Source organism: Centroberyx affinis, unplaced genomic scaffold (assembly GCF_046629955.1).
Source record: "Centroberyx affinis isolate AG114_WGS23_722 - 3 ecotype Tasmania unplaced genomic scaffold, CSIRO-AGI_Caff_v1 ptg002649l_1, whole genome shotgun sequence".
Classification (NCBI taxonomy): Eukaryota; Metazoa; Chordata; class Actinopteri; order Beryciformes; family Berycidae; genus Centroberyx; species Centroberyx affinis.
In genome coordinates this window covers 328,722-343,395 of record NW_027280841.1, presented here as the reverse complement: position 1 = coordinate 343,395, position 14,674 = coordinate 328,722, and the positions used below count along the sequence as shown (strand labels likewise).

Genomic DNA, 14,674 nt, shown 5'->3' with positions numbered 1-14,674 from the left:
GAGATCATCCCGCTGCTCTGTTTTAACCTCAGACTGAAGCCTTGCTCTTTTCACCTCACTGCTTTCTGAACAGTTTGATTATTGGGTTGATTCACTGTTTTCTGTTCTGAGCTCTGACAGCTCACATGTTTTCATTCATATTCCACATATTGAGTGTGACAGTCTGCATGATGAGAAGCAGCTGAATGTCCTGGACAGAGGAAACCTTCTGCACACTGACATGGACCAACTGTTCTCTAACTGTTTCCACCTGGTTCAGGCTGTTAAACTGCTGCTTCTGCTGCTGTGCAGTGTCACATGACGTGGTGTCAGGAGGAACTCTGGGTAAAATGCATCAGTGATCAGCTGATCATGCCGTTATAAAATCAGGAGCCAGCGTCCCTGTGAAGACTGAATGAGCATCAGCTGAGCATCATTAACATTTTCAGAGCACTTTGTTTTTTCTAGTCTCTTCACTGCCGCCATGAAACAAGAATTTAGTTTTCTTTATTTCAGCAAATTTAAAAACATCGTGCATGTGAAGAAAAACAAAATAACAGTTAAAACACGCAGCACTTCTCCTCACTGTTGGATCTCATGTAGGAAACTGTGTTGTAAAGCTGTACTGCAGCTCTGCTGTTAACACAGGACTCTGCTCACATTCCTCTGAAAATTATAATACATAAATTATAATGTTCTAATGAGCTCATATAGCAGACTGTGTTTTTAACCTGCCGTTTGCAGCTGATTGCATTTTGTCTTTTTTTTTTGTTACAGAGTGAATTTGACGTTCCATTCAAAGTCAAAGCCGGGCAAATCGGTGAGTATTGATAATGAACTGCAGTCAGAAGTTAAAAGTGGCTTCGTGTGTGTGTGTGTGTGTGTGTGTGTGTGTGTGTGTGTGTGTGTGTGTGTGTGTGTGTGTGTGTGTGTGTGTGTGTGTGTGTGTGTGTGTGTGTGATGTCCCGCAGTGACTTCAGGTCACTGAAAAGATACAGCCAAAAAACCTCCTGCCTGCTTGACACATTCCGACATGTTTACCACAGAGAAGATCTTCAGTCTGGTCCTATAAATACAACTTTTGGCTTGCATTTGTGTTTGTTCTCTCTAGAAATACTTCAGCAATGTATGGACTCTGCCATGGGGAAATAATGTATATTCAGTGGACAACTTATATGTTGTTTGTACGGTTGGTTCTCATATGCAGGAAACCACAGACACACAGATATAGCAACTTTGCCACTTCTAACCGTCTATCTATGGTTTTGGTTCTTTCCTGTCTGCCCACAGATTCAAGATCTGATCCAACCTCTCTCTCTCTCTCTCTCTCGCTCTCTCTCTCTCTCTCTCTCTCTCTCGCTCTCCCCCTCCTTTCTCCCTCTTCCCGTATCTAACCCCTATCATATGTTAGTGCTGACATGACTCACTGAAACACCTTTCTCCTTGTTTCCAGCACACAGACGGACAAACAAGACCCAGGATGAGGAGTCTTCTGCAGTGTGTGGCGCTCTGTGCCGTTGTCTCTCTCTGTGTCTGCTATGGTACAACCCCCCCCCCCCCCCCCGCCCCTCCATCCATACCCCATCATTCAGCAGTCATTACCCATTTATAACCTGTACTACATCAATTTTAGACAGTTATTCATCATTTATGATTAACCCGATTCCATGTTTTTCCCGTAGACTCTCATGAAAGCACAGAATCCCTTGAAGGTGATTAAAATGAAACTCTCTCATTCATGGAAAAACATGCATGCCATCATAACAAACACAAAACAGCGTAGTAGATATACTAATATATTTGCACCACATGTTCTACCCTCGACTAACTTACCCCCCCCCCCGCTTTACTTGGCCTGACCCAGATACGTTGCGCTATGGGCATGCCTAACCGGATGAAAGTAGGTGTTTTTGTCTAGTAAAAAGTTATTTGGTTCCAGATTTGTTCGTGAGCCCGAACCAAGCCAACTCCTTCATGAAGCCACAGAGGGGCAACACATACAGCCCACCCAGAGGAAACCCAAACTCCTTCAACTACTACAACTTCATGAGGTGAGACGCGCGGCTACAGACACACATCACACACACACCTTTCTCTCTCTCTCATACAAACACATACACACATGAGCCACATACTCACAGAGACATGCACATGCACAAAGACACATAGACATAAGCGCCCAAGCACAAGTGCACACACACACACACACACACACATATAGCAGCTAGAACGTGAAGATTATAGATCATTAAGACACGGCCTAATTAGACTATTAAACATCTACATGTGCTCGAAATATCCACGGACACAAACACACAGACCCTGAAGCTGAATATAAATGCTTGAACGCATTAATTAGGTGCGTGAGATTAAACAAGAAATGCAACAAAACAGACATATAGACCCACTGGGCGCTGTGTATCTGTTTCTCATTATTGTTTTCTTCTCTCTCTCTCTCTCTTTTCCTCCCTCTAAATATCTTTGTCTCTATCTCTACCCCCTCCACCCACCCACCCACACACACACACACACACACACATCATCATCTCATCTTCTTTCGTGTCCAGGACGGTGAAGTCTCCGGCGGAGAGGCGTGCAGAGACCTGCGAGGACTACTCTCCCTGCCGCTTCTACGCTTATAGCCACGGCTATCAGCAGGCCTACCAGAGATACTTTGGGGCCCGAAATCCGGCCCAGAATCCAGTTGGGACCCGTCGATACTAAACAAAGTTTCAGCCGGTCTGCCGCAAACATGCTTATTATCTTTCTTGACGTGATTGTGCGCTTGTTCGTTCCACATGCCGTGACTTTTATGTAATTTATGTTCTTGTTTTTGTGTCCTCTTCTCATGAATACTACAGCATCCAGTGTGGCTCAAACTGTACAGTACAAGATGAATACAATCTAACGATTCCACATAAATATTGCAATATCTAACAACCACACATCACACACAGGTAGAAATTCATGGCCCATTTCTTGTGTAATCTCAGGATATCTTCTTTCTACTATTATCACACCTTACCAGCATTTATGAGCTTTATGAGATATGCCTGAGTGGAGATGACTGTTTTGCACACTACCCTACCATTTCTTACATTATCCGCCTATCTATCCAATCCAGTGCTGTCAATGTTTATTTCCATGTCTTTGAAAGAAATAAAATGACCTTTATTGGGTTTTGTCTTAAGCCTGTTTATGTCATTTGTTTGCCACAGGGTGGTGTTCATAGGTTGATTGAGGAATTAAACCTTGCCGCTAATTTGCCAATCCAGACAGAGATCTTGTTTGTTACCAAATGCCAGCTTTTACAATGTGGGGCAGATGAAGAACTCATGATGATTGTACTAGCACAACTTTTGTGGCTTCTTGAAAGAAGATGACATGGACGATAATAGAAAACACACTAGTTTTAAAGGATAGAGTAGCATTATATATGTATATAAGTTAAATGTATTTTACTTATTTGTTTCAGCAGGTTAGGGTGAAAGCTTGTGAGAATAGCCAGGCAAAATACAGGGATTACACATGGGGGATTAATTTGAATGAAGGACATGCATAATTGAATGCATGCGGGCACTATTGACAGCAATAATTGTGGTCAATATCCAATTTCTTGTGAACTCGGGAGGAATTCATGCGATGCGACACACATCTGTGTATGAGCTGGATACCGCTGCAGACAGTCAGACTAACAGACAAAGACAGGTCGGCACACTGTGGATCTCCACATGGCACCGTCACAGAAAGACAGTCACATCAGATGTTTGTTTTTCTGTGCTGCCACAAGACCAAAAATGTGTACAATTAAAGCTGTCCTGGGACCGAATTCCTGAAGTCTGTCCCTGAAGCGAGCAGCACTGACCCAGACGGTGAAATTACACCCCATATGTCCAGACCGGTCCAGAATCTAAACAGCCGGGCAAAAGAAGCAGCAAGGAAAGCAGAAGGGGAAAATAAATCAAAGGAAGGCATTACGTTTTCATATTATAAATTAAAGGTTAAGATTGGCTTTGGAAATTTAGCTTTGCATACATGTTGCATCAGATACTGTAGTTCAATATCAGTTGAACTGTGATGGTCCCTTTCAAACAAACTAATTAAATATGTAAGAAATAGATGCTTGAAAAGTTGAAAAAGACATTTAAAAAAGTAGTTTACAAGTGTGTGGAAAGTGGGGTGTTTTTGAAATTAAATTACATGTACCAGTGTCCTGTATGTCGGCTATCTGTTACTTTATTGGCACTATATCCATATGTGCTTTAGTCAAAAATATCTTTGCACATTTTGAATTGCCCTTCCACAAATCTTCAAACATATTGGTTTGCTTCTAAATTTTGCTTTCGCTTTCTTTATGTAGGAAATCGCTGCGGTTTGTAATAAAAGAGAAAACCCTCTGATTAAAACCATGTCACATAATGTGGGCCAGTGGTTTCTCCTGTAGTTCAATTAGTATCATATGGTTTTCTCCAACATGTACTTTGTGGCCTAAATGTATAAGTGTGCGGCCGCTGTAAAACTCTGACCTCTCCAGGTTGGCTGCAGGTATTGCACGTCTATCCAAAATTTGATTCAACTTCTTATTAGTGCCAGTCAGACAGACAGCAAGTAATCTAATCTGGTAATTACATTCTGCAGCTGAATCACACCACTCTCTGCCTCGCTTTGGCGTGTTAGCAAGTGACACACACTTTCTTTTTCTCAGTTCTCTTTCTTCTTTCTTTCTCTCAAATTATATAGGCAATGTTTGTGCATGAGTACAAGAGAGAAAGAGTAAAAACAGAAAGAAAAAGTGTGCATTTGACAGAAAAACATACCATATCTAGATGTATGTGCAGTTGTGCATATCAGAACAGCCACAAAGAGAAGAGGAAATGGAAATGCATATTCAAACACTGATTCACTTTGCACACGACAGGCACCACCTGCACCTGGTTTCTCAGTAGCAGCTAAAATAACCCAAACAAGGTGCAAGATGTGTATCATTCAGAACCACTTCCAATGGCTGATATTTGTGGCTGTGAATTGCCCACACCTGTTTTCTCATCACCTATGCTTTAAAACAAATACCCACCTTTTGGAAGCAGTGAGTGGACATTCCTTGTGTGTGTGTGTGTGTGTGTGTGTGTGTGTGAGTGTGTGAGTGTGTGAGTGAGTGTATGCATTTGTGCAAACATATGCAAAACGTGTGTGTCCCCTTTCCTCACATGATATCGATGCATGTTTTTTTTTTTTGTTTTTTTTTATGGAGGTGTGTATCTCTGCATCTTTGTGGGTGTATGATACATGATTCCCTAACCAATCACATACTGAAGCCATAGTGAGGGCCACATCTATAAACCGGGTATGTATTCATGTATATGTGTGTAAGAGAGAGAGAGTGACAGAGAGCTGTAGAAGTCTCCGGTCCTACTTGTTGCCTGATACTCCAGAGCGTGAAGAAAGAAGCAGAACGATGAAGACCTTGGCCATCCTGGTTCTCTGCTCCCTGGCAGCCGTCTGTCTGTGCTCGGGTAAGACCTACAAGACAAATTTACAGCTTTACATGGGAACAGGCCAGATGTTAGCAAGGCTGTTTTTACACCAGGAGGGGAAATGCACATTTAATATTCCAAAATTAGACTGAATTTACCTACAATTTAAATTTCAACTTATGTGCTCAAAATGTAAAAGTTGTGCTATGTATAACAAAAGAAAACTTCTGTAACTAACTAAAAAACAGCCAACTGATTTATATGACAAACATTCACAGTACACTTGGGTGAGAGGGTTCAAATGAAGGAGTAGCCCTGCACATTGAAATATACAATAATTGATCATTATTCATATTTCTCTCTGCTGTGTTTTATAGATGCCTCTACCTCTACTGGCTCCCAGCCTGACAACCCTGCTCAGGAGGGTAAGATAAAGATACAGCAATATGCTTTTGATTGTGTTGTCAATGATTATTTTTCTGTCAAGATTTTGTGGAATAAATTCATAAATAATTGGTTAAAAGTCATAGATCAGTCTGACACAAAGATGATTATTGAACAAGATCAGTGGTCCCCAGAGGTCATTTAGAGGGTTTCAGGTTTAAAATAAGGAATTAATAAATGTTATTATCATTTTGTTTACTAGACGTTAGCCCAACTAGAGGAAAGAATATAAGAATGATTAAGAAAGACTTTTCTTCCTATCAGAGGTTTCCTTCTCCCTACTGTTATCTCTGTTGAATTATGTACTAATTTATATCTCACTTACAAAATCTTACTAAACAGGATTCCATGGCTTAACATTTCTTTTTTATGCTATTTAGTTTGGGAGTCCTTGGACTAGACTGTATATTTTAACAGGTTGTGAAAAACATTTTTGGACTGTGCTAGTAATGTATTGTAATTTATTGCACTTCATTTGCACATCACATATAACAATGTCTGCTATAATTCTGCTATAATTTGAACCTCCAACATGCATTTCTATTAGATTGATTCTATCAAGGACCACTGACAGATAGGTGTTGTAGCCTATTTATACAGCTAGTCACAAATGAGTATGAAACAAAGGCATTTTTATAAATGTTCATGGTGTGCAGGCATGTTTGTGGAGAAGGACCAGGCCTCCACAGTGGTGAGACAGAAGAGAGCTGCTGGAGAGTTGAGCCTGACCCAGCTGGAGAGGTATTTACACCTGCTCTTCTTTCACATCACCCATAACAACAGTGGGCCAGCATATACGTACATATTGGAATTTAATGCAATGGTGTATCTATGTGTGTTTTATCTGTGCTAATAGTGTTGATATAGGTGATCTCTTGAGTGAACTCTTTTGCTGTGTGTTAGAAAATGCAGTGTGGTAGGTAATAAAAATCAGAGATTAGGATTATGTAGAGAATGTTTTCAAGTATGACTCCTAGCAATATAATCTGGGATATCATATGAATGACGTCTATATATTCTCTCTCTCTCTCTCTCTCTCTCTCTCCTCAGCCTGAGAGAGGTATGTGAGGCTAACCTGGCTTGTGAGGAGATGATGGACACATCTGGAATCATCGCCGCCTACACCGCCTACTATGGACCAATCCCCTACTAGACGCCAAACCTTTGATCGCCTTTCGTTAATATCTTTCTATTATAATTGATTTGAACAATGTCTTTGCAATTAGAAATGAAAGCATGAGAATACAATTTCAAAACTGTCATTCTGTAGTGTAGTGTGATGAAATTAAATAAAGATAAATAAAACGGTCCTGTGCGTTGTCATTATGCCTACCTATGATCATGCCTGTATTACCAACTGGGCATGCAGGGCACATGCCCCGGGGGCCCAGACCACCAGGGGCCCCAAAAGATTCTGAGTCCAGTGTCCGTGTTCAATGCATTTTGCAACATTTCACTAATTTCAGTTCAAATGAGCAGCCAGGTGGGACCCTGACACACACTGACCTGCCTCAGGCACCTAACCGTAGGCCACAGTTTAGAATGGTTATGGGGGCCCAAGCCACGCCTATATTGACATTGGGGGCCACCTATTGATTATATGTTTATGAGCAATGCATTTAGTGAATATCATCCAACTAAGATACAGAGCACTAATTATAAACTGGTGGGGTAGGGGGGTCTAGGTAGGTACAGACATAATCAAACCTTTTCAATAAATTTCAACATTTAACAACTTTTTTGGTCCTTCATTCCTGCCAGCTGTCACCTCGCCTCCTTAAAGCCACAACCTGCAATCCAAATGTAAACAAAGGGTATAGCCCCACCACCTAAAACTAATATAAGGCTTGCCTTGGGGTTGGACAAATGTTATCACTCTCAAATTGAATGAGCGAGCTCTAGATACAAAGAATGGCAGTTTGTAATAGCTAATAATGAGTTTCAGATTACTTTGAACCTATAAAGGGTTCACGTTTGTATTGTTTGTGAACAGGCTAGTATCTTGAGTCAAGGTGTGTGCCGGGGGGATGTTTAATCATATTCTATGTGACATATGCAAACCCAGCCATAACAAAATGCCACACAATCAGGCAAATAAGCAATGAATGGTGTAGGACCAAGCTATAAAAGTGTCAATAAAGTCAATAAAGGTGAAGAGCAGCCATCAGCATCTGAAGCAAAGACCCACCTGTACATTCAGGGATGCAGTGCACCAGCCAAGGTCATGCCATGCCTTTCTAGCAGTAACGCAGCTTGACCGGACAGCATCCACTGTGCTCTCTGAATGAAAGGAGGATGCCATAAACAGTAACACAACGCGTTTTACAGATGCAGCTAGGCCCACTAACCTGATGGAGTGTGCTGGTGATAAGCACTTGTTGTGAAGCAGCAGCATTTTGCTAATACTGGAGTCGGGCTGCTGATACTGCAGATGGCCACAGGGGGTAATGATACATTTTTCGTTGACTTGTTTCTGGTGACGTCAAATTTGCCTCTTCCGCCCTTGCTCGCGGCAAAGTAAACATGGCGAACAACTAGCGAAGTCGTTGTGTGCATTCACTCCTAAAGACTTTGGATTTCTTTCTTCGGAGTTACAAAGCTACCTTTTTTATTTTACCTTTGGCACTAATACGTGCTCGTGTAGGGCATTGCGCTCTACAAGTTTTTCTTGGAAAAAAAGGTAAAGTCAAGTTTTGCCACCTGTGCTGCAGTCCTGGCTAACGCGTTAGCTTCAGTTGCAAGCTATCTTGGCTAGCTTGCTAGCTAAGTGCTACACGCTAGCTAACCTAGGCTCTGTCTGTCAAAACCGGCGTTTTACTGTCTGCTAACGTTTGCTAGCTATTTAAATCATCAGTGCTTGGTTTGATTACATAGTTGTAACGTAACTGCTTCGTTTGAATGACTTGGCTTGCTATCAATGTATAGTTTCTGTCATGGATTGACGAATATCAATTTACTAATGAACCTAGTACGACGCTGTCCAATGTCATTTGTTTTCATCTGATTAGCTAACTCTCGCTAGACAATTAACATTAACAGTTTTATTTCAGCTCACCTTTTAACGTTGACGGGTTTTAATGTTTGGCAGGGTGAAGGAGACGCGCCGTCACCATGGGGCGACGTTCAACCTCCTCCACCAAGAGTGGGAAGTTTATGAACCCCACCGACCAGGCCAGTAAGTACTGACGCTCAGTCAATAAGTGGCAGGGTCCTCTTTAATGAGAATGACCTGCTCGGCAACACCTAGAGAAGTGTTAACCGTCTTGTTGTCATCTGTCAATATGATAACTATGCTTACATTCTACCCCCTTTACAGGGAAGGAGGCCAGGAAGAGGGAGTTGAAAAAGGTATTTATGGTCTTCATATTATATGAGATTGTTTTTGTTTTGCTGTCTTCTTTAATAGACGTATGTTTTTGTGTTTTTTTCTTTACATTTTTCCTAATTGTCCTCTCTTTAATTATCTTACTAGAACAAGAAGCAGAGGATGATGGTGAGAGCTGCTGTGCTGAAGATGAAGGACCCCAGACAGATCATCAAGGACATGGAGAAGCTGGATGAGATGGGTGAGGGGTCTGCATTTTTACGTGGCCATCGAGTCAGGATTTGTATGTGACTATGGGTGCAGCATTGTTTGCCTGAATTGTGGTTAGTAAACTTGTAAAATCAGTTGAAGGCTTGTTGCATTTTAAACAGGGGATGCAATTTTATTATTTCTTCAGGATGTAAGGCTTTTGGGACCGTTTGAACTCCATTTATATACGATGGGAATTCCTTTTTTTCTACTTTTCTCTAATAATTACTTTTTGTGTTGTCCTAACACAACCCTATTACACCTGCAACAGAGTTTAACCCGGTGCAGCAGCCCTTGCTGAATGAGAAGGTGTTGAGGGACAAAAGGAAGAAGCTCCGTGAGACGTTTGAGCGCATAGTCCGTCTCTATGAGAGAGAGAATCCTGACACCTACAAAGAGCTACGGAAACTGGAGCTGGACTATGAGACGAAGCGAGGACAGCTGTCTCTCTATTTTGACTCAGTCAAGGTGTGTACTTGTGTTGTTATTAGGCGTTTCTGTATTTGTTTGAATGCATGCGTGTGGTATTGTAATTACCCTAACCCTGCATACCTGGGGTTTGCAGAAATCTATGTTTGGATGATAGGATTTAGTATGTGCACTTCCATAAAAGTTTGTTTACCATTGGCTGGACTAAGAAGCAGCAACTTTAACATGAATCCGCACACTGGAATCCTGAGTAATCGATATTAGTTTTACTCACCATGTCTCTTATATCCTCTATTCTTTGCCTTTCAGAATGCAGAGTCAGTGGAGGTAGACAGTATCCCTCTGCCAGAGATGCCTCACGCCCCGTCTAGTATCCTCATCCAGGACATCCCATTGCCAGGGGCTCAGCCTCCCTCCATACTTAAGAAGAGCACCTCTTTTGGGTAGGCATTGACCTGCATATTCTTAATTTAAGATTCCTATGGTTTAACACAGCTTAGCGTAGCACTTAAAGGATAATTCTGGTTATTTTCAACTTGGGCCTTATTGTCCTATTTTTTGCCAACATGCCAATCGATTCAGATCAAAATTTTGTCAGTTATTTCACTGTAGAACCCTACATACCTTTCAGTTCACAAGGAGCGCTGCTCTCCAATACAATCCAACAGAGCTGATGGAAACTCAAAAGGTCTAACCTTTTTAAAAAGCACCCACAACAAGTCCTTTTCAGCACAGTAACACTTATGCTGCAATGAGACCTGCCTAAATCAGATTTTTCGATTATCCCTGGCCTGAAACTTGACTATATTGCAGTATTAGATATGTTATTTTACCTAGTTAGTTAGCAAGTAGAAAGTTAAAGTACTTTGAGAGCTGGTTAGTACTAGGCTGTAGACAACACTGCTGCGCCCCCTCTTGTGTGCTTGAAGACCAGCAGCCCAGCAGCCAGCAGAGTAAACATGGAAGTGTGTGAGCAATGCCAAAAAGTATGAAATGGACTATTATAACTGAAAATAACTGGAATTACCCTTTAAATTTAACATATTACACAAACATTACTAGCACATCTCCTGGGTGGGTATTTAAGGGCAATTGCTTCACTCTCTCCCTCTTAACTCCTCCCTCCACTCTCTCTTTGTGTCTCTCAGTAAAGGATCTCTATCGTCATCCTCTGGACCAGTATCGGCGGCAGTAGCAGGCGTCCCTCGTTTGCCCCCAGGCAAGAAACCCCCTGGTCCCCCACCTGGCCCCCCGCCCCCACAGGTCCTGGCACTGTACGGCATTCCTGCTCGGCGCGCTTATGGCACAGACACAGGTAATAACCACAAACCATTCCCTTCCTAATAATGTTTCTGAGTACTAATCAGGGATGTGATTTCTTTTTTCAGTCACTTTTTCAAGATGTCAAGATTTTTGGATGTGCATATTCCTTTTATTTGTAATGGGAGATTACTTTTGTTCCTGCTCCTATTTCTGTTAAGTGAAACAAGAAATCCCTTATCGTTATTACCCAATACTAAACTAAGTTGTTTTTTTTCTCCCTCTCTTCCTGAACAGAACCTTCCATACCTGGTTTAGAAAAAGAATCGGCTATGGAGGTGGGAAGAGAAAGGGACAGTGGCAGCGAGAGCGACAGGGATGGGGATGATGTGGAGGATGACGACAGCGACTCTGAGGAGGACAGTGAAGGAGAGAGAGATGAAGGAGCAGACGGTGACCGGAGGATGATTGTGGACAGGCAGGACGATGAGAGGGGAAGAGAGGAGGATAGAGGCGATAGACATGCCAGTGAGTGTTTCAGAATTGCTGTAGCAGGTTTATTGCCATGCACTGACATATTACATCTCATGACAGTAGGCCTAGGAATTGTAAGGACCTCATGATTTGATTTTGATACTATGGGTCACGATTTGATTTGATATCATTTAATATTTCACACAGTATCGATATTATCTACAGTATACATGACTGAAATTTGCTGTGATTTGATACAAACTTTTGATATGCTTTATTGATATTGATTATTGCACCAATTGAGCCAAAAACTGATTTTCATATTTCCATTCCTCTTTATTAGACAAATTAAATTTAGATAATGCACACTGAAATAACTTGTAATGTTATGCACATGTAAACATACACACTCGAATTGCACAACTTGTTTTTATTTTTTTTAATACCATGAGGAATTCATGTTGTCTCACTAAAATATTCCTTTGATTAATGTCTTCACTTCTGTAGATCGGAGTGTACGTTTCGCAGATATGCCTCCAGTGGCACCACGGGAAGGAAGGAGGAAGAAAAAGAGGGTGGTGAAGAAGACCAAGGCCATCACACCTCTGCAGGCCATGATGCTTAGGATGGCAGGTACTATAGTAAACCACTGTCAGCGTTGGGTGCTAATAAGACAAGCACATCTCTATCATTTTCCCTTTTTCATGACACAGTACTGTGTTAATTTTGTCTTCAGGTCAGTCCGTTCCTGAAGAGGAGGAGGAAGAAGAGGTAGAAGAAGAATACACAGACGAGTCAGACAACTCAGACATTGAGGACAGGGGACCGCCTGGAGACAACCAATCTCATCTTATACCCAATCAGCGTCTACCCCCTCCCGCTGGGCCAATGGGAGGGCAGCAAGGGCCTCCACACTTACCTGGTCCACCAATGACAGGGCCCCCACCGCTGGGACCGCCCCCAGCTCCTCCAATGAGGCCCCCCGGTCCACCTTCTGGCCCGCCTCCTGGCCCACCACCTGGTTAGTTACAAGTTGTTTTTTATTGACCTCTGGAGCCAGATGCTGGACTAAATCTCTGAGCCTAATATTTCAAATAAGTTCTATTATTACCCATATTCAGTGTATACATGTTCCATTTAGATGATGTATTCTGTCATCCGTAGGTGCACCTCCATTCTTGAGGCCTCCTGGTATACCTGGAGGCCTGAGGGGTCCAATGCCTCGTCTGCTGCCTCCAGGACCCCCACCGGGTCGGCCCCCTGGCCCTCCTCCAGGCCCCCCTCCTGGCCTCCCGCCTGGCCCCCCGCCAAGAGGACCCCCTCCCAGACTACCACCCCCAGCACCACCAGGTGTGTGTGTGTATTTAAAAAACACACTTCTGTGTGCAGTGTATGCATTCACACGGGTGTGTGTGTTGCACATTGACTCAAAATGTAGTCTGTATGTTGATATATTCTTGTGTGTGCATGGACACGTGTGTTGGGGTGTTTTGGTGGGAAGATATGACCTCAATCTTTGTTATTGGCACACAGTCAAAACATACATCTATTTTCAACATCAGTGCTGCTTAGCTGCAGCTCATCCCAAACTAAGGCAGTAAAAATAGTTGAGAATTCCATACATCATTAAATAGAAGCATACATCATGTTTGAAGGGGAAAAGTTTTCCAGAGCCCTGAGAAAAAGAGATATTTTATACACTCTCTCAAAATCCCATCTGTCTTTTGTCTCTCCTTACAGGTATCCCACCTCCTCCCCCAAGAGCCGGGGGGCCTCCTCGTCCCCTGGCCCCACCCCTGTCCCTCTTCCCTCCGCCCCTCAACTCCAACGTGCTCAGCGCTCCCCCCAGCATCGTCCAGCGGCAAAAAGGCTCCGGCTCCAACCAGGAGGGCTCTCAGGGCAACATGCCCCCTCCTGCCATGCCCATGCCCATGCGCCCGGGGGTCATGCAGATGCCCCCTCCCCCGGGGACAGCCGCCCCCTCCGCGGGCGCCAACCCCGGCAGCAACCCCCCGGGCCACCACCACACGGCCACGATCGAAAAGCGAGCCAACATCACCTCTGTTGCAGCCGGAGGGGGAAGCCTGGCAGCGGGCGCCGGCTCTGGGGGAGCCACCATCTCTGCCAAACCTCAAATTATCAACCCCAAGGCGGAGGTCACCCGCTTCGTGCCCACGGCGCTGAGGGTGCGTAGGGACAAGAGCGGAGCGGTGCCTGGGGCAGCGCCAGGGCCGCTGGAGAAAGGTGGAGGAAGGAGGGGGGATGATGGGATGGGTGTCGGCCTGGGGCAGAAACAGCAGGCCACGGCGGCTCCTATGGGCCACGCCAACCCTACCCAGATGGGTGCTGTGCCTCAGCCCAACATGAAGACTAAGGACCAGGTGTATGAAGCCTTTATGAGGGAGATGGAGGGACTGCTCTGAGACTCAAGAGGGTCGTGGGGGAGTGTTCATTGGGGGACTTTGAACAAAAAGGCAGATTAAGGAGTGGATTTGTTTTACATATTTTCTGTGCAGAGTAATAGAAGTAGCTCTTTCTTCATCTTCAAGGCAATCATCCAGATCAGTTTCTCCTCATTTAGCAATACAACAAAAGACCACTACACTCTCCAAGTGATGTTCTCAGCAGGCTAATCTTCATATGATCTGGAATATTGTTTGTCGCATCAGAGAGAACGTGAATTTGAGAAGATAGTATTGAATCTGATTAGGAAATGTGTAACTGAAAACATCTGATTGAAACACTGAAAAAATATTTTGCCAGACAGCTAAGTGCTTTTTGTCCTCCAATATGTTTTGTTTCTTCCCATTTAACTATGTTGTTCCCTCCTGCCAACTGTATATGATGTGTGAGATAATTTCGCTTTACCCGAAAAAGCAATTTTTTTATATGATGTTTATTTTATTGTTGATCTGTGAAACCGGTTGGACATCAAAACAAGGTGTGGAATGTTTGTCAAAACGTGAAATGAGACAGCACGGTATACATGTCTGAAACTTTGATCTGCAACTGAATAAAACTTCAAAAACAGTTTTTCACC

The 14,674-nt window shown here is 43.2% G+C and overlaps 3 protein-coding genes across 3 annotated transcripts; all 3 read left to right on the top strand.

Moving 5' to 3' along the window:
- The first annotated feature begins 1,437 nt into the window (after nt 1-1,437).
- Nucleotides 1,438-3,169, top strand: mgp (matrix Gla protein). The gene is made up of 4 exons (XM_071535035.1): nt 1,438-1,520; nt 1,662-1,691; nt 1,919-2,030; nt 2,547-3,169. The coding sequence occupies exons 1-4, from the start codon at nt 1,460-1,462 to the stop codon at nt 2,701-2,703; spliced, it is 360 nt and encodes a 119-aa protein (XP_071391136.1). The 5' UTR covers nt 1,438-1,459; the 3' UTR covers nt 2,704-3,169.
- Nucleotides 3,170-5,354: 2,185 nt separating this feature from the next.
- On the top strand, nt 5,355-7,199 carry bglap (bone gamma-carboxyglutamate (gla) protein). Its single transcript, XM_071535034.1, has 4 exons — nt 5,355-5,492; nt 5,831-5,878; nt 6,554-6,638; nt 6,948-7,199. Exons 1-4 carry the CDS (start codon nt 5,435-5,437, stop codon nt 7,048-7,050), a joined length of 294 nt encoding a protein of 97 aa, XP_071391135.1. The 5' UTR covers nt 5,355-5,434; the 3' UTR covers nt 7,051-7,199.
- Nucleotides 7,200-8,427: 1,228 nt separating this feature from the next.
- Nucleotides 8,428-14,657, top strand: wbp11 (WW domain binding protein 11). Its single transcript, XM_071535052.1, has 12 exons — nt 8,428-8,575; nt 8,985-9,072; nt 9,214-9,245; nt 9,370-9,463; nt 9,743-9,939; nt 10,210-10,343; nt 11,049-11,215; nt 11,458-11,688; nt 12,142-12,267; nt 12,371-12,655; nt 12,799-12,984; nt 13,375-14,657. The coding sequence occupies exons 2-12, from the start codon at nt 9,009-9,011 to the stop codon at nt 14,055-14,057; spliced, it is 2,199 nt and encodes a 732-aa protein (XP_071391153.1). The 5' UTR covers nt 8,428-8,575; nt 8,985-9,008; the 3' UTR covers nt 14,058-14,657.
- Nucleotides 14,658-14,674: the final 17 nt, after the last annotated feature.